Source organism: Gobio gobio (genome assembly GCF_949357685.1).
Source record: "Gobio gobio genome assembly, chromosome: 17".
NCBI classification, from domain to species: Eukaryota; Metazoa; Chordata; class Actinopteri; order Cypriniformes; family Gobionidae; genus Gobio; species Gobio gobio.
In genome coordinates this window covers 40891036-40914939 of record NC_137110.1, presented here as the reverse complement: position 1 = coordinate 40914939, position 23904 = coordinate 40891036, and the positions used below count along the sequence as shown (strand labels likewise).

At 37.8% G+C, this 23904-nt stretch overlaps 3 protein-coding genes across 3 annotated transcripts; 2 read left to right on the top strand and 1 right to left on the bottom strand.

The window, feature by feature from the left end:
• The first annotated feature begins 749 nt into the window (after positions 1–749).
• On the top strand, positions 750–14588 carry gcdha (glutaryl-CoA dehydrogenase a). The gene is made up of 12 exons (XM_079841082.1): positions 750–1144; positions 1616–1731; positions 2083–2118; positions 2218–2358; positions 3563–3625; positions 3811–3981; positions 4278–4407; positions 8678–8894; positions 9112–9215; positions 10843–10968; positions 11118–11278; positions 13599–14588. Exons 2-12 carry the CDS (start codon positions 1629–1631, stop codon positions 13670–13672), a joined length of 1326 nt encoding a protein of 441 aa, XP_079697208.1. The 5' UTR covers positions 750–1144; positions 1616–1628; the 3' UTR covers positions 13673–14588.
• Positions 14589–14934: 346 nt separating this feature from the next.
• On the top strand, positions 14935–19222 carry LOC307140443 (uncharacterized protein). The gene is made up of 2 exons (XM_079839999.1): positions 14935–15436; positions 16254–19222. Exons 1-2 carry the CDS (start codon positions 15208–15210, stop codon positions 16652–16654), a joined length of 630 nt encoding a protein of 209 aa, XP_079696125.1. The 5' UTR covers positions 14935–15207; the 3' UTR covers positions 16655–19222.
• A 5-nt stretch (positions 19223–19227) lies between these two features.
• acp5a (acid phosphatase 5a, tartrate resistant) lies at positions 19228–23379 on the bottom strand. The gene is made up of 6 exons (XM_079839998.1): positions 22988–23379; positions 22095–22185; positions 21510–21709; positions 21157–21281; positions 20643–20988; positions 19228–20566 (listed from the first exon to the last, which is right to left on the bottom strand). Exons 2-6 carry the CDS (start codon positions 22183–22185, stop codon positions 20306–20308), a joined length of 1023 nt encoding a protein of 340 aa, XP_079696124.1. The 5' UTR covers positions 22988–23379; the 3' UTR covers positions 19228–20305.
• Positions 23380–23904: the final 525 nt, after the last annotated feature.

The following is a 23904-nucleotide window of genomic DNA, read 5'->3' as shown; positions in this document are numbered from 1 at the left end:
GATATTACGTCAACACACTGAATAATGTTGCACGTTTCAAGGCACTTCAGTGGGCCTTTAATAGAATGTCATTCATGATCATTTTACCAACCGAAAATATTAAATATTTGCTAGGGGCCTACAGTTCTACAACCCTGACTTTGTATTATTAAACTGATAAAAACAAAAATGTTGCCCCTAGGAGGATAAAAAAAAGCATAAAGAGCTAGAACTGTAACAAGTGTTTATTTTTCTAACATGCAGGCATTTATTATTTTGTATTAACATGCTTTTTTTTTTTTTTTTACTATGACACTTTACCTTTCTATATAATTTATCCATTATTTAATTGTACAATACATTACCCCTAATTAATAAACACTTAATAAAAAATCTCAAATGCAATCTGTATTTTATACAATTTCAGCCTGAACCAACACACATCGACACATTGGCTTTTATGTTCCTTTTTGTTACAAAAACTTATGTCGTTGTTTCATTCTTTCCCATTGGTAGCCATGCAAGTATTGTCAAAGTCTTAGTTTTCTATTACGCATCAGACTCATTTACGTTATGTTTTTTTAGAATATAAAGGCTACGGCTATCTGTAATTATGAAATAATTAATAAAGAGAATATTTCAGACGACTCCAGCCCCTCCGGCTTTGCAAACATTTTATGTTGTAACAGAGCAATGTACTTCAAAAATTCCTCTCCGCGCAGACGCCTCTTCTGACCATCCAATCAGAGCGCGAGGTGCCCGAAAACGCCTTCGACATGCCACAGGATTTCAGACGTTGCCATCAGCCATTTTGAGCGTGTCATTATCAAACAAATTTAGATTAAAATTTACGTTTAAAATGTCATTCAGGGTTTTTTCTTCATATTTTGGTCATATATAATCACTGCTGTATGTAATTATGTAGTGTAAAATAATTATTGACGTTACTGTGGGGCGAACGCAGAGTCAAAGGCATTATGAAACAGCACGCAGAGTCAAAGGCATTATGAAACAGCACGCAGAGTCAAAGGCATTATGAAACATACCACACTAAAGATGGAGGGTGCGCTCTTCCACTTTGTGCATGTGACACGTTCCTCCAATAGTTGAATATAAATAGTGTACAGTAGTAGACAGGGAAATCATCTGATCGAAGGCGCTGAAGGTAGGATTTTGAAAATATGTTTTTTTTCAGTTCGTCTGCATGACGAATGGAACAACTGTTTATGACTAAATGTTGTAAATCGGAAATATAAGCTATATAGAAGATTTTGAAATCTGTACATGAGTTGCCGTTGTGTAACCATGTAGACTAGGCACTTATGCAATAGAAAAAAACTTTCTAATGGGAGAATGATACAGTATGTAGTAAGCATAATATAAGCTGATACAGTAACATCCCACGATTTTGCCTAGAAAGTTGCAATTGTTAGAAATGCTTGTGTTTTACAACATTTATGAATGAACATAAGCTAAAAATATGTATTTAATGTTTTGTGTGAAAACAAATATGGAGTGTAAAACCAACATACAGTTAATTACCACAGGAAATTGTAAAAATGAAAGTTAAATTTGTGCAAACACTGCTATGATGTTGCTGTAAAACTGTTAGTAACAATTTTTGTTACATTTTCAGGTCTAAGTACACCATGGCATTGAGAACAGCTTTATCACGCCTGCTGTTGAACTCACAGCGATGCTCTCTGATCTCTGTGTCAAGGGCCCAGGGCACTTCAGCATCTGCTGCATACGGTTAGATCACTAATTTAACATAACTCAACCAGAACTCACCCAGAACTTGGAATGATCATATCATTTGTGAGGACAACAAAAGTAGACAATATAGGCAAATGGCAAATTATTTCGGTTTTCAAACTAATAATAACCAGTGGCATCATCTAGGCCCACATGACAATGTGTACATGCATTGCGTGATCATCAATACATAAAAAAAATGTATCTAAACTAAACTTATTTTATATTCCATAGGCTTACACATTGATCAAATTACATCAAGTTGGAGAATTGACATGTCCTCATGTTAAAGCTTGGCAACTGCTTGATTGTGCTAATATCCATATTTTGAATTATCTTATTTTTCAGAGACAGAGGAGCAAGTGAAAGAACCATCAAAAAAACGTAAATATACTGGTTTCATATTTTCTAATTTGTAGTGCTTGAATTTGACATCATGAGATATTTGAGCTAAAAAAAAAGATTTATATTTTCGATTTATAGCTAAGGTGGATTTTAACTGGCGAGATGCTTTGGATCTGGAGGGGCAGCTCACAGAGGAGGAGATCATGATCCGAGACAGTTTCCGCACATATTGCCAGGAAAAGCTCATGCCCCGCGTCCTCATGGCCAACAGGAATGAACGTAAGTGGAAGCGCTAGTCACCTCTGATGTATCAGATCAGGGGTTGACAACCTTCATGCATAATTAAAGGGATAGTTCCCCCAAAATGAAAATTCTGTCATCAGTGACACGCTCTTATTTTGTTCCAAACCCATAAGACTTTAGTTCATTTTTGGAACACAAATCAAGATGTTTTCAATGAAATCTGAAAGATTTCTGTCCCTCTGTTAAAAGTTTATACACCAATAACTATAAAGGGAACATAAAATAAATCTATATGAATCGAACGGTTTAATCCTATTCAAAAAACACGATCGCTTTTATATCGCTTTATTTCGAATTGAATTGAGGCTATTATTCACAAATAAACATTGATCAGTGAACATACATAAAGCACTCAAAATTGGTAAAAACATGCTTGCTTGCTTGAAGCACAAGAACCAATGAGCTTCATTTTCGTGTGTCACGCAATATGTTTGGAATACCCATGAGGTTTGTTCTCTCGTGTCAAACAAGTTCATTTCAGCTTTCATTTACCATGTTGAGTGCTCTACGTGTTCTCTCTGATCAATGTGTACAGTGCATGCAGAATTATTAGGCACGTTGATTTTCTGATCATATTTTTTTTCCAGAGAACGCGATAGCAGCTGATGATACTGAAGGAGTTTATATGCATGCTGTGATAGGCATCGTATTCCTATAGGTAGACGTGATCAGCTGACAGTCAGCAGATGCAAGCTTGACTAACGTGTCCTGCCAGAACTAACGCTATACGCTGAATTTATTAAGATTAATGTGGTTTTGAATTGGTAAAATGTGCCCGGGAAAAAAATGTCAGAAAATCAATGTGCCTAATAATTCTGCACACACTGTATATGTGAATAAAAGCCTAAATTAAGACATCATATAAAGTGATTGTGTCTATTCAGAAGACTTGCTTCTTGATTCATATGGATTTCTTTTACGATCTCTTTATGAACATTTCAAACTGTTTTGAGTGAACAGACTTTCAGTGGAGGGACAGAAATCACTCAGATTATAAAAAAGCTCTTAATTTGTGTTTTGAAGATGAATGAAAGTTTGGAACAGCATGAGAGTGAATCAATTATATATATATATTTTTTTTTTTTACCCAACATTTTATCCCGGTGATTCTTACCAAAATAACTTAATATTTTATTTTTTTAAATGCCTAAAATTCAAATCTGTGGCTGTGATTCTTCAGATTTCCATCGGGAGATTGTAAACGAGATGGGAGAACTTGGTGTCCTTGGGCCTACGATTCAAGGTAAAATCATGTGTTGAAATGGCTTTCAAAGGATCATCTTCATGAAAGTGGAAATAAATACAAACCACAGTCTTAATTAACTTTAGAGCTTGTGTGTACAGCTTACATGTGAACCTGATTTTGTTGTCCATGAAAAATCAAAAATGCCTGTATAATGTACATTGTCTAATGTTTTTGTGTTGAAGGATATGGCTGTGCGGGCACTAGTTACGTGGCATACGGTCTGATCGCCAGGGAGGTGGAGAGAGTGGACAGCGGGTACCGTTCAGTTATGAGTGTCCAGTCTTCACTGGTCATGCACCCTATCAATGCATATGGAACAGAAGCACAGAAGCAGAAATACCTGCCTAAACTAGGTTAGTAAACTGCTGAAGCTGCATGTCAATGCATTGATCTGCTATAAAATTATATAGGGTCATTTTAAAATATACATATATTTTATACATCTCACTGACTAGTGGACTTGTAAAACATTGAAAAGCAATTTTTTACATCCCAGTTATTCAGTGGTTAACAGTGAGTGCACAAATAATGGAAATTCATTCAAAATGTCCCCACATTTATTAGTTGCCCTATGTAATAGTGTCTATTACAGTTTTATTAAAACGTAATTAATGTAATGTATTGTTTTGTGCCTTTTCCTTCTTCCCAGCTCGTGGAGAGATTCTGGGCTGTTTTGGACTTACAGAACCAAACCATGGGAGTGACCCTAGTGGCATGGAGACCAAAGCCAGATACAACCCCTCCAGCAGGACCTATTCCATCAGCGGGGCAAAAACATGGTAAATGCCAGTTTGCATAGTTCAGTTTAGTCAGGAGCTTTGCCTTGGACATTTGTTAATATCACAAAAATTGAGCTTGCTAAAATGTTTTAAAGTTCCGCAATGTCCAATTTCAAAACGATTTTGCAGGATGAATACTGAGTTTTATGCTTTAGAATGATACTAGGCGATAATACAACAGGCTATAATAATACAACATTAATTTTGTAAATGTGATTGATAGAGTCGTCAACACCGTTGAGTTGCACAACACGTCACCATTTAACGTGAAGGTCAGTTCATCGGACGGTTTCTTATGTAAGAGATCTCATCTGAGGGCTGTGTACTTAAGTCCAGATTTAGATTTGGTAACTTCACCCTCTACAGGGTGTTTGTCCCTTGCTGGTTTAGGAGGACACTGAAATATTCTGACCATCTGTTTACTTAATAAGTCTGTATATGGTATGATTCTGGCTTGAAGTCAGATATGTGTCTGTCTGAGCAGATATTACATTTGCAGTTACATTTAATCATATCTAAAGCCACAGTAGTACCGCAATGTGAGTTTCAAGTATAAACTAGAGCTCTGAATACTTTCATTTTGCAATCTAGTCCGATGAGCTGTTATTAGGGGCCAAGCACCGAAGGTGCGGAGGCACCTATTGTAATCGTTAGATTTCTTATTATTATTATTATTCCGCCATGGAAGTCAATGGCAGCCCATAGAACCGTTTGCGGGAAAATTATGAAATTTGGTACTGTGATAGAGGTCATTACCAATAGTACCCACACCAATTTTGGAGTCTCTAAATCAATCTCTCTAGCGCCACCACCTGTCCAAAGTTTGACTCATGTTTTTGCTGATAACTTTTGAAACATAAGGGCTAGAAACAAAATCTTTTTTTCTTTCGATTCATTGGTTCAAGCCGATTCGATCGCACCCTATGACGTCATTTCCGTCATTACAATGTTCCCGCCATTTTGAATTAACCGAAACCCAACTTTTTCGAACTCCTCCTAGGCCGTTGGTCCGATTTTCACGAAAATTGAACCAGATCATCTCCAGACAGGGTTGACAAAAAATAATGGAATTCAAGTTGATTGGTTTAATCGTTTTTGATTAACACCCAAACAAATTTTACGTAACGCTTGAAAAAACACACTTAAGGCAATATCTCCGCAACGCTTTATTGTATTCAAACCAAACTTGGTACAAGTCATCACAAGCATGACCTGAGGTAACATGCAGCGTTTCGGCGCAGCGCCACCTACTGGTCCAGAGATACGAAAAATGGCTATTTTTGCTTATAACTTCTGAACTGTTTGTCCAAAAATCATAAAAGTGGTCTCGTTAGATTCAGGACGTTATGCCGAGTTGTCTGATATCCAATTTTACAATATCAGCCATTTTGACTGTCGGCCATTTTGAATTATGTACTAAAATGCTGTATTTTATGAACGCATGAACAGATTGTTACGAAACTCAGTATGGGTCATCAGCACGAGAACCGGAAGTAGCCTGGCAAGTTTCGAAACAGCGCCACCTAGTGGATAATTTTTTTTTCCAAACGCTTATAACTTTGGGTGGGGTTGACTTATTTTCATGGGACTAACTTATTTTGTCTCCTGAATCCTTGCCGAGTCCAACGATACCAGACTTGCCAGGTTTCGGCGTATGGTTTGCGCAGCGCGGTAATTTAGCGCATAAAAAACTTTAGCTGATATCGTCGAAACCGCTAGTCCGATCGAGACGAAACCAGCGCCAGAAAATCGGAAACATAGGTCGATAGCTATGTAAGTAAGCCCAAATGTCAAAATATTGATAGTAAGGGGTAGTAAAATCCAATCAAAGTCAAGTGTCAGTCATTTTTTACATGTTTTTTCATATAAATGTCTATAACTCCAAAACGAAATGAGATATTTTCACCAAAATTGACACACACATGTATGGGCTCACTCCGATGACACAAAAAAAATTGTAGGATTTTGCCTCTTGGTGGCGCTATAATAGAACAAAACATGACATTGGCACTATACAACTCAGTGTTTTAATGTGGTGTTTTAACGGTTTTGCTTCAAATGTCTACTCATTTTTTCAGTTGGTCTGCTGCTATCTTCCTTGTTTGCTTCTGTTGCGCTTGGCCCCGTTAATGGCTGCTTGCAGCTATATTTTTGTTATGTTTTTATGTTATTAAGCTGTTATGTTTGTTAACTAAAATAAGCATAAAAACGGAAATTAAACATTAACTAAAATAAAATAAAAATGTAAACATTTATTTTAGTTTTTAATACAGAGTATATTGTAAAGATTAAACATTTTAGAACCCACCTTCATTAAACTAGAAGACACTAGTGATAACAAAAGACGACCCTGAGAAACTATGCCGCTGTTTAAATTATTTAATTTAACACAAATGGCAGCTCAAAATACTCAAATTGAAATAAACTGAAATGATAAAGCAAACTACACTGAAAAAAGTGAAACGAACGTGTCATTTATTTATGTACAGTGCAATCCTAATCTAAAATCATGGTTTAAGCAAATAACACTACTCATAGACAAAATGAAAAAGGAAATATGCCAGCATATGCCAGCCCATGTTCAAGGCCAGGCGGAACTGCACAGCCGAATCATCGGAAGTTCTGCAGGTATTGTGAAGAAACAAGCGTCAAGCGAGGATAGCGAAAATGGCAGATCATGGAAATAAATGCTATGTTCCAGGCTGTGCAGGTTGATGTCTATAACCGGATACTGCAACAATTTAATTCAAAGTTGTTAGTTTGCTCGGCCCATTTCACCACGGACCGTTTTTCTAACCTGGGACAATATTAAGCAGGCTTTGCTCAGCCTCTGATACTGAAGAAGGGGGCAATTCCAACTATATTCCCACAAGCAGTAAGTACTGATTTTATCCAATATAGTACTCTTCTGCCAAACTGTACTGTACAACAACATATTTACGCACTACTCAGTTCGCTGTTTAGAGTTTGTGAGTTCAAAGTGAAGAAGCTGTCATTGTAAAATCATACAGTGAAAAATTACAATAATTTAAAATGTTTTTACAATGCTAAAAACAAAGTTGTGACTGCTGACGTTATGAGTTAACATGTAAAGGATAGTTTACCCTGAAATGAAAATAAAGCCATCTTTTACTCACCCTGCTGTTGTTCCAATGCCCTGTGTCCTTCTCTCTTTTTTGGACCTCAAAGACAGAAATTTTACAAATAGTCCTGCATGCACTCCCTCATATAAAGGCAGAGAATAGTGACCAGGCTAAAACACTACAAAAATGATACAAAAGTATCACGCAATGATACAGTGAGACACGCGGCATATATGGAAAGTGTTCAGTAGGCATACTATAAGGTTTTGCGAGAAAGAAACCATATTATTATGTCAAAATACTGAGCTCGGCCGTTACTCTGTGCTCGTTCCTGTGAGTGCGTCCACTCCTAATGTTCAGGCTATCTCTCTGATGGATTGTTTTGTTTTTGAAGCCTAATGATTACCTGTTTGACTTGCATGGAGAGCTCCTTTGAACGCACGATGTGGGTTCACAGCAGTAGATTCCAAATGCAAATACAACACTTAGAATCAACTCCAGACCTTTTACCTGCTTAATTGATGAAGAAATAATAAAGGAGTAGCTCACACCTGTCTATGAAACCGCTTTTGATTCAATTGTCCAATTACTTTTGGTCCCTTGAAAAAGGGGGGTGGCTACTCTCAAGAGCTGTAATCCCTAAACCCTTCCTCAAATTAAACACTTTCAGTGTGCACTTTCAGCCCATATCCATTATACAACCATAGCTTGAATATGTTTAGGTAAATACCTGAAGAAAAAAAAAAAATCGTGCCCATGTCCAAATGTATATGAACCTATATATATATCTTTTTTTTTATGAGTGCTGTGAATTCGGACACTTATTTCGTCACATCCTATTTTTCGCCTACTATAGAGTAGGGAAGTACAGTATGCTATTTCGGATGCAGCCAAAGCAGTATATCCTTCTTCATTGTTTGTGTTTTGGTTCTTGTTCAAAACACTACTTTTCTTCTTCTCTTCTTCCTGAGCGAATGTCCTATAAATGACCCAACTCATTGCTGCCCTCTGACGTCTGGTAGAGTGTAAAAAAGCAATTGTACTGCGCATGTGTCAAACTCGTCCATCCAGAGAATTCAATTCAAAACTATAATAACTCCACAATGCACCACTTATCTTAAACACACAGCACAGGTGAATGATAATAAGCCCTTCACACCAACACATTTTTTTTTTTCTCTGAGCAGGATCACTAACTCCCCGTACGCTGATATCTGTGTGGTCTGGGCAAAATGTGAGGATGGCCGAGTCAGAGGGTTTATCCTGGAGAAAGGAATGAAGGGATTGAGCACCCCTAAGATAGAGGGCAAGTTCTCCCTCAGGGCCTCAGCCACTGGGATGATCCTAATGGACGAGGTTGAACTGCCAGAGGAAAACCTGCTGCCCCATGTGTCTGGCCTCGCTGTGAGTATGTTTTTTTGCTATTATTAATAGTGCATACTAAGCATCATTAGTAGTCCTGATCGTACTTCTGAACAAACCCCCAAACCTAAGTACTGTATGAAGACAGCATATTCCCTGCAACCACACAAATGCATGACCACTGAAGTGGTTCTTTCTTATTTTTTACACATTTTAATCAGCTGATACACTGCCTGCGGTTGTATGTTGATTTCTGTAGGGTCCCTTTGGCTGCTTGAATAATGCCCGCTATGGCATTGCATGGGGCGCTCTGGGTGCTGCGGAATTTTGTTTCCATGCTGCCCGCCAGTACACCTTGGACAGGTAAGTAGTTTAGCTTAAGGAAATGCAATGGAGGAAATGCCTTATAGTTGTATTTCCATATGAAGTATTTTTAAAACTATACAAATGTGTTGTGCTAAATTCCAAACAATGTGTGCATATATGAGGAGTAGTAGGAGGTTTAAAATAACTTCTAGCATTAGCTTTGTTTTGCACTTCATTTTAATAGTCCTACAGTGTGACAAATTGATACAAAAATTCCATGTATGCATATGAGTGATTCTATAGTTTTGAGATACATTTTGCATTTCAAAAAATTATGGATTTTTTTTTTTCCAGTATTCTTATTGAAAACCTATTCAATTTGAATAATCCAGTGCTTGCCAAACACAAATTACTTCTTCTTTTTTTAAACTTAAACTTTAAACTTTTTTTAGACAGAAACTCCACTTGCTAGCATAAATGCTAAGAGCACATTGCACTAATGAAACCATAATTTAAAAACTTTTAAACTGCCCACTGTGTGATCAGTGATCAATTCTGCTTTCCTTTTGATATTGTGGTAACAATTTTGATGTTTTACAAAATAACTCTTAGTGTAAGAACTTTTAGATCAAAATATTTTCTCAGAGAGAGCACACACAACCTTGTGCTTCCTATCTTATCAGTGAGGGAAAGTGACATCATTTCCTGTATCTTAGTGTTGTGGGAGGTAATTCCACCAATTTAAAGGCAAAGTATGGTAAGGTAACAGAATTGACGCAATATTTATGGACACATTTTTATAAGATGACATTTATTTTTAAACAATTTAGTGTTGTAAAATTAGGAGAATTACTATTTAGGGCTTTTATAAATGAAATATTACCAAAAGAAAAGTAAAATAAAATATTTTGAATAATTCGGACAAGAAGAAATCATGCTTTTCAGCTACATAAGACACTTTTTACAGAAAATATTATATTGTTATGGCCTGTAACATCTTGTGATCCATGACAATGAGTAACAAATAATTAATATAATTAAAAATATAAAACCTTTTGAAAAAAGCAGGGGAAAAAAAGACTGGACACAAATGTACCTGCAATTATAGAATCACCCATATAATGGCATGTCCTACAGCAGGACAATGCGGCCTCTGCTTTAATATTTATTTTAATTTACAAGTTTGGGGTCAGTAAGATTTATTAATGGTTTTTAAAAAGATGAAGTCTCTTATACTCACCATGGAAGCATTTATTTGAATAAAAAAGAAAAACTGTAATATTGTGATACATTACTAAAATTTTAAAAACTGTTTTCTATTTTATGTAATGTAAATGTAATTTATTCCTGTGATGCAAAGCTACATTTTCAGCATCATTACTCCAGTCTTTGGTGTCACATGACCCTTCAGAAATCATTCTAATATGATGATTTGCTGCTAAAGAAACATTTCTTATTAGTATCAATGTTAATATTTTTTTATCAGGATTATTGGATGAATATATACATTTGAGAAACAGCATTTATTTGAAATGTAACTATTCTGTAATATTATAAATGTCTTTACACTTTCCTGACACTTTTGATACATTTAATGAATCCTTTAATAAAGGCATTAATTTCTTAAAAAACAGCAACAAAACTTTTGAAACAGAAGTATATTTGAATGATATTCACCATGTAGAATCCAGTTCGGAGTCCCACTGGCCAGAAACCAACTCATACAGAAGAAGATGGCAGACATGCTGACAGAGATTTCACTCGGGCTGCAGTCCTGTTTACAGCTGGGTAGACTCATTGACCAAAAGAAGTGAGTCTTCCATCTCAGTCTTGATAGATGTGTGTGTATGTTATCTAACATATGTTATGTACAACATTTCAAGGAGTGCAGAGCTCAAAGCGTCTCATTCCAAAACGATCCTGTAGCTCACTGAATTTTCTCACACATTTCTCCAAAAGGTACTCGGCAGAGATGATCTCCATGCTGAAACGGAACTCATGCGGTAAGGCCCTGGACATCGCCAGGCAGGCCAGAGACATGTTGGGAGGAAACGGCATAGCAGACGAATACCATATCATACGCCACGTAATGAACCTAGAGGCCGTCAACACATACGAAGGTGCAAGGAGAAGGAAAAACATTTTCGGTTTCATTTTAAAGTGCCCCAATTATGCTATTTTAAAGGTTCCTTTAAATAGATTTACATGCAAGGTAAAAAAACACTTTAATTTTCTCATAATCTACATTAAAGCATCACCCCTTTTCTCACAGTTTGATCAAGGATCTGTTCTCTCTAAACCCCTCCTTTCCGAGAGCCTACTCTGCTCTGATTGGGCAAATGGCCCAGTCTGTTGTGATTGGTCTACTACTCTGAAACAAAACGCCCATTATCATCTGAATACAAACAGTAACGATGATGTCTCGAAGTTTTAGGCCTCATCCTTTGGAAGTGCAACACAAACCAAACCCTTCCTCAACTACAACTACAGAGTGTGAGGGCAGGTCAAAGTAGACGGGTCAAAGTCAACATATGAAGACCATGGGCCCTACCATAGAGACAGAGCGACACGAGTCATAATCTGATCCAATCCAACGCTTCATTGACTTTGTATTGCGTGAAGTGGCCTCCTTGTCAAAAAACAGAACAAGGTCTAAAAGCGGATATGTGACAAAGTGTACAGCAAACAAGCTAAAAAAAAACCCAGAGGTTTGAGACACTACACCCACTAGAGGGGAACGTAATCAGTGACAGGAAATATAATATATAAAACTGACATTTGGATTTTTGACTTAACAGTGACAAAATGTTTACTGCACACATAGGCATACTGAGTGTCAGGATCCCAAAATGTACCCATTCTTCCTGCTGATGCATCACGTCTTATTGCCTGTATCCACTTTTGTCTCCTTTTTTGGGTCGACAGCTTATAAAAACGTATTTCTGTTTTTTTTAGCTTGTTTGCTGTACACCCTGTCACATAGCAGCTTTTAGACATTGTTCTGTTTTTGTTATAAGTCAGAAATGACAAGGAGGCCGCTTCAAGCAGTACAAAGTCAATGGAGAGCGTTGGATTGTCCCCAAGGTGTGGGCGTGGCCTACACTCTGTCTCTATACACCTGGCGCAAGTGTTTTTTGCTAATTTCAACCCGACGCAGTTATCATTTTCATGTCCAGCGCCACGTTGTTTAAATAGCAAATGCATTTGCGCCCATTTGTGTGCCCATTGGCGTGCTGGTCTGAAAACAAGGTGTGTTCAGGCACATTGTTGGCGCGTTGCTATTTTGAGTCAACTGAAATAGACTGTGCCATTGACCAACTGAAACCTGGTCTAAAGTCAATAGTGCAGTATTTTGTGTTATTTAAAGGGCGCGTTAGTAATATGCGCCTATAGGCGGGTCCACAACACGCGTACACTCTGCTTATTACACGCACAGGGACACACAGCAGCACACAAACATTTTTAAATTTAGGGGCGGCAGTGGTTCATGTAGGTTGTCTACAAACCAGGTGGTTCAATCCCCAGTTCCACCCAGTATGAATGGGTGAATGTGAGGCAATATGTAAAGCGCTTTGGATGGCCATGGGTCTGTTGAAAGTGCTATATATAAATGCAGTCCATTTACCATTTAAATATGAAAAAATGAAAGGATTAAAATGTAAAAGATTATTATTGTATACATAAATATAAAAATGCCTACATGTCATAATGAATAGTCATTGCATGTATCAGAATTAGCCTACCTGTAATGACGAGCAAACAGGCATCATTGGACGAGCAGATCCGTTTCCTCGCTAGAGAATCATTCAGTTTTTCTGCTCGCAAATTCCGCCATGTAAATAGCGAATCCGCCATGGTGCGAGCACAACTGGCTTTTAAAGGGAATGGGAGATGAGACTCTGATTGGTTTATGTCACGTTACGCCCAAAACACACCCATTACTCATTGTGAGAATAGGTACAACTATTTCAGACCATGCGCCAGGGGCGCCAATTGTTTTTCCCGTCGTTAATCTAGCAAAAGTGGATTCAGACACGCCCTAAGTGCACTTGCGCCGTGCGCTTTAGACCATGCCCTTAGATCGTTAAAATAGTGCCCTATAAGTTGGCATTATGTACATTTATTACAAACCTACGTAGGTACGAGCAGGAAATAATACTGACGACTCATTTCAGGCAGTTCAGAATCGGTCCTTTCTTTTGGGAGACAATAACTCCATTTATTGTACATTTTGATCTTTGAAACTTTGCAGACCTTTTACATTCACAAACCGCTATATTACACGCTGCATGAAAGGGAATAGCTGAGAGAGCATTATAGGGGCACTTTAAATGAAATCTATACATTTGGCCAGCAGAGGTCAGAATAAGCTTAATGCCAAGATAATGAAAGACGCATTTATATACGCAATTAATAACGCAATATTTTCCTTTTTTACAGGCACTCATGACATCCATGCTTTGATCTTGGGCAGAGCCATCACTGGACTTCAGTCTTTTACTGTTGGAAAATAAACCCATATTTATCTCTTAAAATGGGGGTAATGGACTTTTTGCATCTGTCTCTGCAATAAGGGAAACTCTTTATCAACATCCATCCATGAGTGCTTCTGTATGCGCTCAAATCTTTTGCTTTGTAAATGGTCCAAACTCACATCTGCTCTTTCTGTGGTCACATGCATGTCTACAAAGGGGAAATGTATCTTCTCCAGGGTACTGGTTTGACATGCATTAATATGTCATGTTGTTACAAAGACAGTTGCGTTATGAAACGGTTTGTGATCTTTATTAATAAAATTAATTATTTCATTATATAAGTCATAAAATTAATTATTTCAAGTCATTTTTCCACATTATTCATTGAAAGGTGGACAACAACAATAATAATCATGAAAACTAAAGGATAAGCGATATCAAAATAGATCAAAATACTACTTTTAGTCAAAGATGCCAGGCATCCATTTGCACTTTAGTGATCCAGTCTGACCCACTGCTCATTTTCAATGACTCTTGTTAATTTTGTTGTATTTATTGAATAAACAGTGATTCTATTCATTAATCTCATTTGTTTTATGAGTGTTTTATATGCATCTATGGGTACATAATATGTTAATTATAATTAAACATCATATTTTTTTTTATTATGTCCATTTTAGTAATAGGTTATGTCTCAATAACACTATTAAATAACTAATATTTTCATATTGGGCTATATAGCATTTACTAGATCATTGGAAAAAATAAAAGTATATTTACTAGAAAAATATATTTATTACCAAGACTCTCAGCCTAAAAGAAAGCTAGACTTCCTCAATTACACTTTAATAACTAATACTTCTACATTATGGTATATTTACTGTAGTATTTATCAGATCACTGGAAAAAATAAAAGTAGGAAAATATATGTATAGTATTACCCAGACTCTCAGCCAAAAAAAAAAAGATTTCCTCAATAACACTTTGTAATAATTACTAATAATTCTAAATCAGGCTTATTAGAAAACATAAACGTTTATGTACTACCCAGACTCTCTGCCAAAGACAAATATTTTATTATAAAAGTAAAAATGTGTTAATAATTAGAAACGGCGTAGAATGTTTCTATTCTTCTATGTGTCGGTGTCCAACACCTATCTAGAGCAGAGCAGCTGATGTGCACGATTTCTGGTTTACCTTGATTGACCCGTGCGCGCGCCTTTATGAGATTTAAGTGATGACGCGTGAAATCCACCAATCGTCTCGCTGTCCGAGAAAAGATCATGACCAGTCGATGGTGCGAGATCTTCAAATCTCCGACACTTACATCACAGTCCATCTGCCCGTTTCATCCGGGGGAAAAATGCTTATAGGTAGCTGGTTTTAAAATCGCGTCCTTGATTGAGTGTACCGCTTTCTTTCACGGCATAAAACTTTGGAAGTACAAACTAATTGAATATTTTCACGTGACATTATGCGCCGGTAACTTGGAATAAACTGCCTGGAGGACAAGCAAGACACATTTTGGAAGTGGGACAGATTTTATTTTGTGAAATTACAAGCCGTGTTCAATAATGAACCCTGTGGATATGAACAGATTGAACGCCTCCATCTCTGGGAGTCACGCGTCGCAGTATGCGGTCTATGAGTCTCCGATGTTTAAGGACTACAAGCCTCCAGCCAGAGATCTCATCCAGTTTCCCAAAGCCTTGCTCTACCTGATGATGGCCGCGGTGGTGGTGGTCGCTGTCGCGTATGCCATTGTGGGACATTTAATTAAAGACCTCGCTTATGACATCTTGGGTAAATCTTGCATTATTTACCTTGCTGTTAAAGTGGTCGACCAAGTTAGCAGATTGTGCTGGTCAAGTCATGTGGTTGTCCAGTAGTGATGGTGATACATATATATATTAATAAATTGGCTATTGAATTATTATAATTTTTATAATTTATTTCAAAATGTTACACAAATTATATAAGTTCTATTTTTTATTTAGACCACCATTAATGATTGAAGTTAGTTCTTAGAAAAGGCCGTGCATCATTTTATTTTATTTTAGTTATAGTATAACATATATATCTGACATTGTTTTAAGTTTGCTATTATAGCATCTAGCACAGACCTGCTTATCTCAATCTCATCTGGAAAGCATATGCAGAAAAGGAGGTTTTTTATGTGATTTATGTCATTTTCTACTTCCTTTTAAGCATACTGTCTAAAACATAATAACTGTTTCATTGGCGTTCATGTATCACCATAGATAGAGAGATAGATGCTTAATATTGCTAATAAATTGTAAATTGATAAAAGAAGATTAAGCTTAATTTAGGACCATTAACATCTTTGAATTGTGATTTTATTTTCATGATACTTGGGCACCTTCCCTGCATTTCTCATTGTCATCATGTAATCAAAAAATAAGTAATAGATGTAATATGTAATGTATTTATACATAATACATAACATTTATGCATATTTTTATCACTGTAATTGTATTACAGTAATGCGAATTTGAGAAAAATGTGCTATAATATAGGCTTCAATTTCTTATCATCTTTTGACATTTTTTCTTGAGTTCCACGCATATATAGTTGCTGTGTATTTTCTGTGTGTTTGCAGATTGGGCTTTGGGTCCAGACGAGGAGATCTTGAAGGCCAGCAGTGAGGCAGGGGATGAGGGTGCAGCGCACATGCCTGCAGGCCTCACACACTCCCACCCCAACGCCTTCCACGTTTGGGATCAGGACGATGTGGTCATCCCCCTGTCTCCGCAGTACAGCCCCCAGGCCAGCCCTCTTCTGGCTGCCATCCCATTTATTCCTCACTTCTTCCCCTCTCCTGCCTCTCACGGCGCGCTCAACAGCCCTGCACTTTCCCAAATTTACCACGGGGAAAGCAAGAGCCCCACCAAGACCCCACAAGAGGCCTATGTCTTTCCTCCACCCAAAATTACAGGACATGGCTCCACTTTCTCACACGTATCATTCCATGAGAGGAGAGACGGGACTGATAAAGTTTGAACTACAGAACAATGGCTCACACTAGATTGTAGTCCAAAACTGTTTCAGTCTTAAATAATAGAAAAATACGAATTTTAGAACAACCCTTTTCCATAAAACAAAAGATTTTCATTTTTGGATGAAGGTAACACTTTATTTCGATAGTCCACTTTGGGACCACCACTAAAGTGGACTATCGAAATAAGCTTAAACCCCTCTCTTTAAACAGATCAAATCAACGGAAAAGCTTGTTTTTTTTGTTGAACGCCCAGCAAACATTAGTCCGACGGCAACGTCGTGCCCCTGGCCAAAAATAGTCGCGGTATGACGGCGTAAATCGTTAAAAATATGTAACATGGAATGCATCTCCTAAAAATGCATTATGGATAACGTCAGAGACTTTCATTTTGGAACTATTTTTCAACCATGATGGGACGTGTCGGAGGGGCATCTTTTCAACGGTCATTAAACATCCAAATGTTTGCTGGGTGTTGTTGGTATTTACCACAGTACACTATGCTTTTCAATTTGACTGCAAAAGCTGGGCCTCGCCCTGTGGAGCATGTGAGGATGGTGCCCTGACCTTAAAATAAGTGCTGTTGACCCTAAACGACCTCAATAAGCGGAGAGCCATGTCAGTCCAAGCCGCATTACCTGGACGTGTATGCCCAGTAATAAAAGGACAGGGCGAGAGTCTGCACGATCGCGTCTGTAGGATTGTGCCAATTCAGGAGCAGCCTTCATCCTGAAGCCAAATGACATCCTCAGAACATGTTTGAACTGTTGAGTCATTCAGTTCAACGCAGGATAACCAGCATTCTGCAGTTTATGGATTTGCACAGAAGTATTTGGATACAAGTAATACTAAAACTGTGGCCAGTGAAACTGGATTGGATTCGGAATCCAACGTGTTATTTTCAAGGTTTAGTAACCAAAGGCCCTTTTCTAACTTTTTGGGGGTTATTTTTTTTCTCTAGTTTAGCCTATATATTGCAGGTGTGTGTTCAGGCTCCAATGTTAACACTTGCAGAGCATCAATGCAAGAAAAAAATGGGGATTTTAACTAAAATAATGAAAATGTGCGATAAATATACTTTTCCACCCCCTCGCCCCTTAAGGCAAGCCCTTAAGAGTCAATGATTGGATCATTATTGCCGTGATTATTGTGTTTCTAGCATGTTATATGTTTGGCAACAGTTCTTGTAAGCCTAAGTGATGGAGTGTGTAGCTTTTCATTTCTTAACCAACCATGTATGAAGACACATCATTGCCATATTCCATTCCAGGATGACACTGTCAAGATTCATCAGGCTCAGATTGTGAAAGAATGGTTGGGAGGGAGCAAGAAGAAAATATTTTTTACACATGAATTGGCACCTCTGAATCCAGACCTTAAAGTCATTGAAAGTCTCTGGGATGTGCTGGAGGAGACTCTACAGAGTGTTGGACTCTTGCATTGTCAATACAAGATCTGGACCAAAAATGTATGCAACTCTTGATGGAAATAAATGTTGTTTCCATCAAGAGGGGCATACATTTTTGGCAATAGTCAAGGACTCTGTAAGGTCTTCTCCAGCATATAACAAAGACTTGTAATAATATATATTATACTGATATTTATGTAAAGACTTTGTCTACAAATATATGTCATTTTTTCCCCCCACTGGCCATTGACAGGTGCAGGAATTTTTTTTACCCTGGGTGTGTGTGTTTACATTACACACTCTTTTTCATGTGTGTCGCTCCTATTCCAGTCATGTTTAATGTTCTGAATGTAATGCTAAGCATTGTACCATTAGAGGATCAGCTTAACTTGACTAGCTGGTTAAGAGCAAGAGTTAAAGTGTTTAGTAAGGATGTTATCAGATTACACTCCCCTTTCTGCCCTGTGAGTTAAACCTGAACGGGAAACGGTGACAAAGTTAGCAAATCTATATATATATCTATATATAGGGTTGGATTTTTGAAAATGTTGTCTATGACAGTTTCCTCTCTTGTAGCATTCGAGTTATTTTATACACATTTATGACCGTTTTCTGTATAAACATGCTGTACTTGTTAATCTTTGGACTTAAATGACATTGGAGGTCTGGTGACCACCTGTTTACCTGACTGTTATTATCAGACCGCATTTATCAAACTTAGTGATGTTGAATATGCTCATGTATTTGATCTCATTCCAAGTATTATTCCATTTTATTTTCCTGTTGTTAGTCTTAAAGTTTATCAAGGATTGAAACGTATGATCTCTGCAAAATCTTTTCTTTGTAGTGAAAGAATATGTAAGAAAATGTCACACAAGTGGGGGTGGTTTAGGCACTGTAAATAGGACAATTAAACCTATTAGATACCGGTAGTGGTTCACACTTTAATGTCACAGGCAGGAAATCACGCTGCAGGTGGGTAGAGAAGTCTTAGCATTACACTAATAGGCTATTAAAGAGCAACATAAAACTGCAAACTGACCTGCACACCCTCCACAGAATTTAGATCCTTCTAGAAGTTACGTGCAAGGAAGAACAAAGCTCAAAGTAGGCCTACATCATTATAGAAAGTAGGCCAATAAAAGGCATCATGAATGTTGTGTCAATTTTGTATAACGTCATTTTTATTTTTGCCTTGATATAGATTGTAGGGGCGAAACCAATATCTTACACATACAAAACACCTTCCTTTCAAACCTTTACATAAAAGCTAAATTAGAAGGGGGCTGCGCATTGTCTGTGGATTTGCGAAGTGTTGAGATTTGACCAGATTGAATTGAGGACAGAGACACAGCATGTGCAGAAAGGATTAGTGCCTGCATCCTGACTGCCAAGGATATTGTGATGCTGGGAGTCATCGGATTTAGTCATGAAGCTTACATTCAAACCATTCTTTTTTTAAGCACCATTACCCTGTAAACAAATTATATACATGCATATAAATACAAGATCTGTTAGTGCCAAGCTGTAGGTTTCTTTGTAAAAAGTCCCAGATTTCAAAAAGCCTTAAAACCAGAAAGTATACATCTACACACATCATTTCTAATTATAAAAGAACCGTGATCAGCACCCTTCATTGAACAAAAACAAGGTATGGACAACAACAAAAGGCAAGGCTTGAAGGTGAAAGTAAATAAAGGAAATTTATTTTTCCCAGACTACCATTACTGTAGTCGACGTCCGTTCCGATTATGTGAGGTTCACGCTGCAGCGAGCATTGGGTTCTGATCCGTTCCAGATAGACTTAAGGCTAGCAGATGCCCAACTTTGTGGGAAAAAACAGGATAAGGTTGTGCCAAGCTATTTGTGTGTGCATTAAAAATGGCCTATAAAAAGATGGGATGACTTGAGCTAACAACTGCAGCTCAAGCCCCATGAGAGCCACCCTAGGTGTATGACTTCATTCAGATGATAGTCGCAGATTAATGTCCTGGCTCTTCAGAGTTTTATAATGGCAGTGAATGAAGGGAGAGATTTTGAAAACTTAAAATGGACCACAAGAGAAGTTTAAAAGGAGTCATTTAATAATCACTTTAACAGTTCTCAAAACAAACATTTATTCGTTAAACTATTTAAAACTAATTTATAAATACTTAAAGATTCAATAATGCACTTTTCTAATTTATAGCAGAACGCTAAAAGACCTGGTTCAATATCCCAAAGTCACATTAAAATCGTATGATACATTTCAAACATCGTCGTCATCTCTTGAAATATCATCACGCCTTTTAAGAACAGCCCTGTAAAGAGAGGTCCCTCTAGCCTGGATAAAAGTAACAGTCAGCTGTTTCTTGTTGACCTCCACATGTGCAAAGCCACCCAAGGTGCCAGCATCACCGTTGAAGAACTTGAGGTAGCCTTGAGGAACCTGGTTGCGGTGCCGCACGTCGGGATCCATGAAGTTACCAGCACCACTAACCACATAACCAATACCAGACTCCTTGATGTACTGAAAGAGCAAAGCAGAGGCAAAGAGTCAAAGACGTTTTGAACCAAACTAAACTCAAAAGGCTTCAAGTACCTACTTGTAGATTGTGATCATGGCCACACAGGTAAGCAGTGGCCCTGTACTTCTTAAGCAGTGGTCTCAAGCTCTTCAGCAGACAGTCGGTTGGCCCATGCTCTGATATGGACCACACCGGATAATGGCCAGCCACCAGGAGATAGTCAGCCTTCGACTTTGCCAAGCGTTCCTGAAGCCACATCAGTTGTCTATTGGCCTGAACGCCACTTCGGGGAGCTCGGGGTTGCTGGTCAAGGAAGTCGTCAGAGTTGCCACACAGCAACACAGTGTCCAACATGATGATGGTCAACGTGCGGTCCGTTCGAGGAATGCGGAAGTTCATCTCATAATAGTAATATGGGAAGTTCCTGTGAGACAGAATTAATGTTAAAACGGCCTATTTGGACAGGAACAGGGCGTCTGCCAAGTCAACACGAAGCACAGCTGCATTAACAGTAGAAAAAAAAAAATCATTGCAAATTGGCATGAGCCAGGAAACCTTAGACATGGAGGCCAAGATACTTTGGCTCACGTACCATCTCTTTGACTTTTGGCTGTACTCAATTTGAGCAAGGACGTTTCCTGCATGGTCGTGATTGCCAGCAATGACGTACCATGGAATATTAAGAGAATCCTGAGTGTAGACGTCTTCAAATGTGACCTGCAAAGAGCATAATGGGACCATGGCCTACATTCGGTGGAAAGGACTACACTGATTTGCACCCTGATCTCAGCACACAACTATAAATGGTCACACTTGTGTGGAATTAGCATAGGTCATATGGTCCATGAGAAGCTTCAAGCTCTCATTAAAGTAAATAAGGTGGGAAAAAACAAACAACAACCTGCATTTACAAAACTCAAGGGATCTAAACTCTCGAAGCCAAACCTGGAATCTAGGGTCATTGACGTCACGGACGCCCTTATAGTAGAAGTTGTCACCAAGCGCTAAAATAAAGTCTGCCCCCATCTGGGAAGCAGTTTTAGCCATCATGCGGGCAGTGGCCTTCTCTATGGGGGTAACGTAGGGAGGATATGGCAGTCCACCCCAATCCCCCAAAACCAGGAACCTGATGGACGACTTGTTACCTGATTGAGGCAATAAAAGGGCAGGGATGTAAACAGTCAAGAGGTTATAAAATATCCATAACCCTCAAAGAGATTGTTCACCCAAAAATGAAAGTTGTCATTTACTCACCTGTATGAGTTGAACAATAACGATGCTATTTTGAAGAACATTGGCAATTAAACATTCGACGGTTGCCATTGACTTCCATAGTAAGAAGAAAAAAAAAAAACTATGGAAGTGTATGACTATTGTCAACTGTCTGGTTACCAACATTCTTCAAGATATCTTGTGTTCAACAGCATAAAAGGTGAGTAAATCACAATTTTAATTTCTGGGTGAACTACCCCTTTAAGGTTTGAGACAAAGATACTTTTTTCAGCATTTAACATATCAACACCAACTTACTTCCTTTTGCTTCCAGGTCAATGAATGAGGACTGGTAGCAGAGGACCCCAGGGAGAGCAGTTAAAAACACCAGCATTAGTGGTGACGCCATCTGTACAGGAAGACAGAAACAACTGCATATACAGCTAACTAGCCAATTCTCAAACACATGAACTGAAACTACATTGAAACACAAGACTCGAGCAATCCCATGTTGAACGAAACCACCTACACCAGCAGCTTTTGCTCTTTGAGAATCCTCTCTCTACACCTCAAAGCTATTTTCCAGCATTACCTCTATATTTATATCATTCTGCTCATCAATAAGCCACACCTTGATTTCAATTTCAGCTGTTTTCTTTTACCCCGTTGATCAACTTGACCAATGGGATCGTAGAAGGGACCCTGAAGCTGAATTTTAAATAGAATACAACACTTTTCGCAGCAATGCCATGGAAGAACCATTTTGAGTTCCACAAAGAACCTTTCAGTAGACATATGAAATCTAATCTTAAGCACCTTTTTCCAGTATAAAGAACCTTGCACATTGGAAAGGTTCCATGGATGTTAAAGGTTCTTAATGGAACTACAGATGGCAATAAAATACCTTAATTTGTAAGAGTGTAGCACACTATTCTCATTATTTTGACCATATATGTATTATGCTAGTATTCTTAATAAACAGACATGCATACACATACATATATACGATTCCCCAATGATGTGAAATAGGAAATACTGTTTTAGTTTAATTATTTCAATTGTATAATTCAAACAGAAAAAGGGGAACCGTATCCTAAAAGTCGCCTGACTAAAAACTATAACTGAGAAATAGACAATAGACTTGTGGTTATTAAAACCCTGTGGCTATAAACTGACATTATGATTATCCAGAATATATAAATTAGACTCACAATGTTTGGCTTAGTCCTTGAAGTATCCTTGTGTGAGTGAACCCTCCACTGGATGCTCTGTGTCCTCTCATCCACTATATATCAGCTCCTATATAGGGATGGGTGTGTATGCATGTGACTTAACCATGCAGGAAAGGCATGTTCCTACTGATTCAATGACAGCATGTGACAAGTACACTTGTTTCAAACACTAGACTAAGATTTCCAACTAGGCATTCTGTTCTGCTTTTATGTTCCGTCCCTATTCAGGTGTCTGAAACAACCAAAAAAACATTTTTGTGACATTTAACTCCCATCAGCTTTGAGGCTTTATGCTAGTTGACAACATGTAGAGCATCAGGCACAGCGTTCAAGGTTCCAGTTCATCCCAGAGGTGTTCAGGTTTTGTGCAGGCCAGTCAAGTTACTTCACACCAGTCATATGGATTTGGTTTTGTGCAAAGGACCATTGTTATGCTGGAATAGAAAAGGGCCCTCCCCAAAGTGTTGCCACAAAGTTAAAGCACAGAATTCTCTAGAATGTTGTTGTATGCCATAGCATTAATAACTGTCCTCATAGAACTTACTGGAATAGTATATCTGTTAATATCTAACATCTATTGACTAGGGGGATAATAAGCGGTGTGGTGACCACACAGTTTTTGGCCAGTACAGTAAAAAAAAAAAAATTATTTATAACTTTATTTTTTCAACCGAGTCACGCTTTAATAAGTAACCTTGTAAAGCCAGGCATATGATTTTTTTTTTTAAATGAAACTGTTAATTGAACTTTTAGACAAAAAAAAAGTTGTGTATAATTTGATACACCAGGCTTTTAAGTCTGCTAATAGTATGATACAAGAAAATATGGAGCTTGAGGCCCAAACTGAGCAAAAATATGAAATTTGGGTGCAATTGCAAGTTTTTGATATTTATATA